General features: G+C 36.8%; 1 protein-coding gene across 1 annotated transcript in view; it reads right to left on the bottom strand.

Moving 5' to 3' along the window:
- Positions 1-1,489, bottom strand: part of TRMT2A (tRNA methyltransferase 2 homolog A (S. cerevisiae)) — a 9,068-nt gene that overhangs the window by 5,698 nt on the left and 1,881 nt on the right. The window contains exons 3-5 of the mRNA XM_009318717.1: positions 1,464-1,486; positions 616-724; positions 1-119 (exon numbers count right to left, since the gene is read on the bottom strand). The exon at positions 1-119 is cut by the window's left edge and continues 60 nt beyond it. Coding sequence (XP_009316992.1) covers positions 1-119; positions 616-724; positions 1,464-1,486 — 251 coding nt within the window. The remainder of the gene's footprint in view (positions 120-615; positions 725-1,463; positions 1,487-1,489) is intronic.

The raw sequence follows: 1,489 nt of genomic DNA, 5'->3' as shown, positions 1-1,489 counted from the left end.
AATGGCTCCACTACAGCACATGTACCACCCTTATATTTGCCAAGACGACAACCCACAGTTTTGTCTTCTTGATTTACACCAATCCCAATCAAGAACTCACATTTGTTGCGATATTCAGTCTAGATTTAAAATAAAGTTATGTAAGATATTTACATAGCACTTATTTGTACATGCCAAGTTTCTCCTGAAACAACCCTCACACGGTTACATGTATGTGCAAACGGACACAGGACATTTCGTTCATATGGAAGATATTAATGGATTTTGACGCATGAGAACTAACAGCAAGAACGAAAAAGTAGTAGCAAGTCTTGTTATTTAAAGAGCAAAAATATTGCCTCTGTTGAAGAATGTTTGTATTAGCCTACAACACAAGCTTGTAGGGACAGCGTATTAATTTTAAAGTTGGAATATCCAGTTAATTTTAACTAGTCTTGTGCTTCCCGTAAATATTTCCACACAGTATTTACATGAAAGGCAACAGCGTCTAAAATTCATCATTTGTTACAAGAAAAAGTCAAGCACTCCGTTTGTCCACTGTCTCTTAAAATCAAATAACTAATCTAACCCTAAGCCCACTAACCCCATCCCATACTTTACCTAGGATTACATTACCTGTAACGGTGATGCTTTCACTCCCTCTACCGGGCAACACAATTTATTGTACTTCTGCTTCTGCAGGAACAACCAAGGTAATAAAGCTCTGTTGTTATTTCCTATTTCCCTGCCCAAATCAGAAACAGAAATTGTAAAGTACACATTTAGAAAAACTGAGGTTAAGAGTTGCACAAGACATATTTTTTTCTTTTTTGGACAGGGCATAAAAAAGTATCAGATCATCAGATGAAGAATGTTTCTTCCAGAAGAATTTAGCAGGCAAACCCCCTCCAACTTTGTAAGAGCTGTAACCTGAAAAAAATAAACAGTTAAATGTAGTTATAAAGGTAGGTACTAGATTTATCAATGTACCCATGCATGAAAAGAACGTCAATTTTATCTACAAAAGTGAGTAAAAGGCAAGAGATAGAAAGTGATACTCTGATCTACAAAGGCCAGGCATAAAAATGCGAGGGGATTTTTAAAGCAAATCCTAATAGTAATTTACCATCTCTACAGATTGATCACCTCTTACACCATTTGACAGTGCCAATTTTTTTTTAACTTTAAGGGCACAGACATCCTTCTGCTTAGGCCTATGGAACAACAGGCCTTAAAGCAATGCCCCTTCATTCAGCCATCTTTCGAGGCTGACCAAGAACAGCAACAGCACGTTTTGTCAGCTGGAACAGTTTTTAGGTCCTAGCATCGCAGATTATCTTTTATTTACTTTGTCAGGGGATTTGGTTTTTGACCTACCTCTAACTTACTTTATTTTAGAGATAGCAATTTGTGCAAATTTAGCTATATCCCATCATAAGGTCAAGTCTTGTAAACGTTACAGTAGCTTTACAAACAGGAATTACTTTGTCAGCTTCTGCAGCACTTGTTC

This window comes from Pygoscelis adeliae, unplaced genomic scaffold, assembly GCF_000699105.1.
Source record: "Pygoscelis adeliae isolate BGI_AS28 unplaced genomic scaffold, ASM69910v1 Scaffold410, whole genome shotgun sequence".
Classification (NCBI taxonomy): domain Eukaryota; kingdom Metazoa; phylum Chordata; class Aves; order Sphenisciformes; family Spheniscidae; genus Pygoscelis; species Pygoscelis adeliae.
This window is presented reverse-complemented; position numbering and strand designations above follow the sequence as displayed.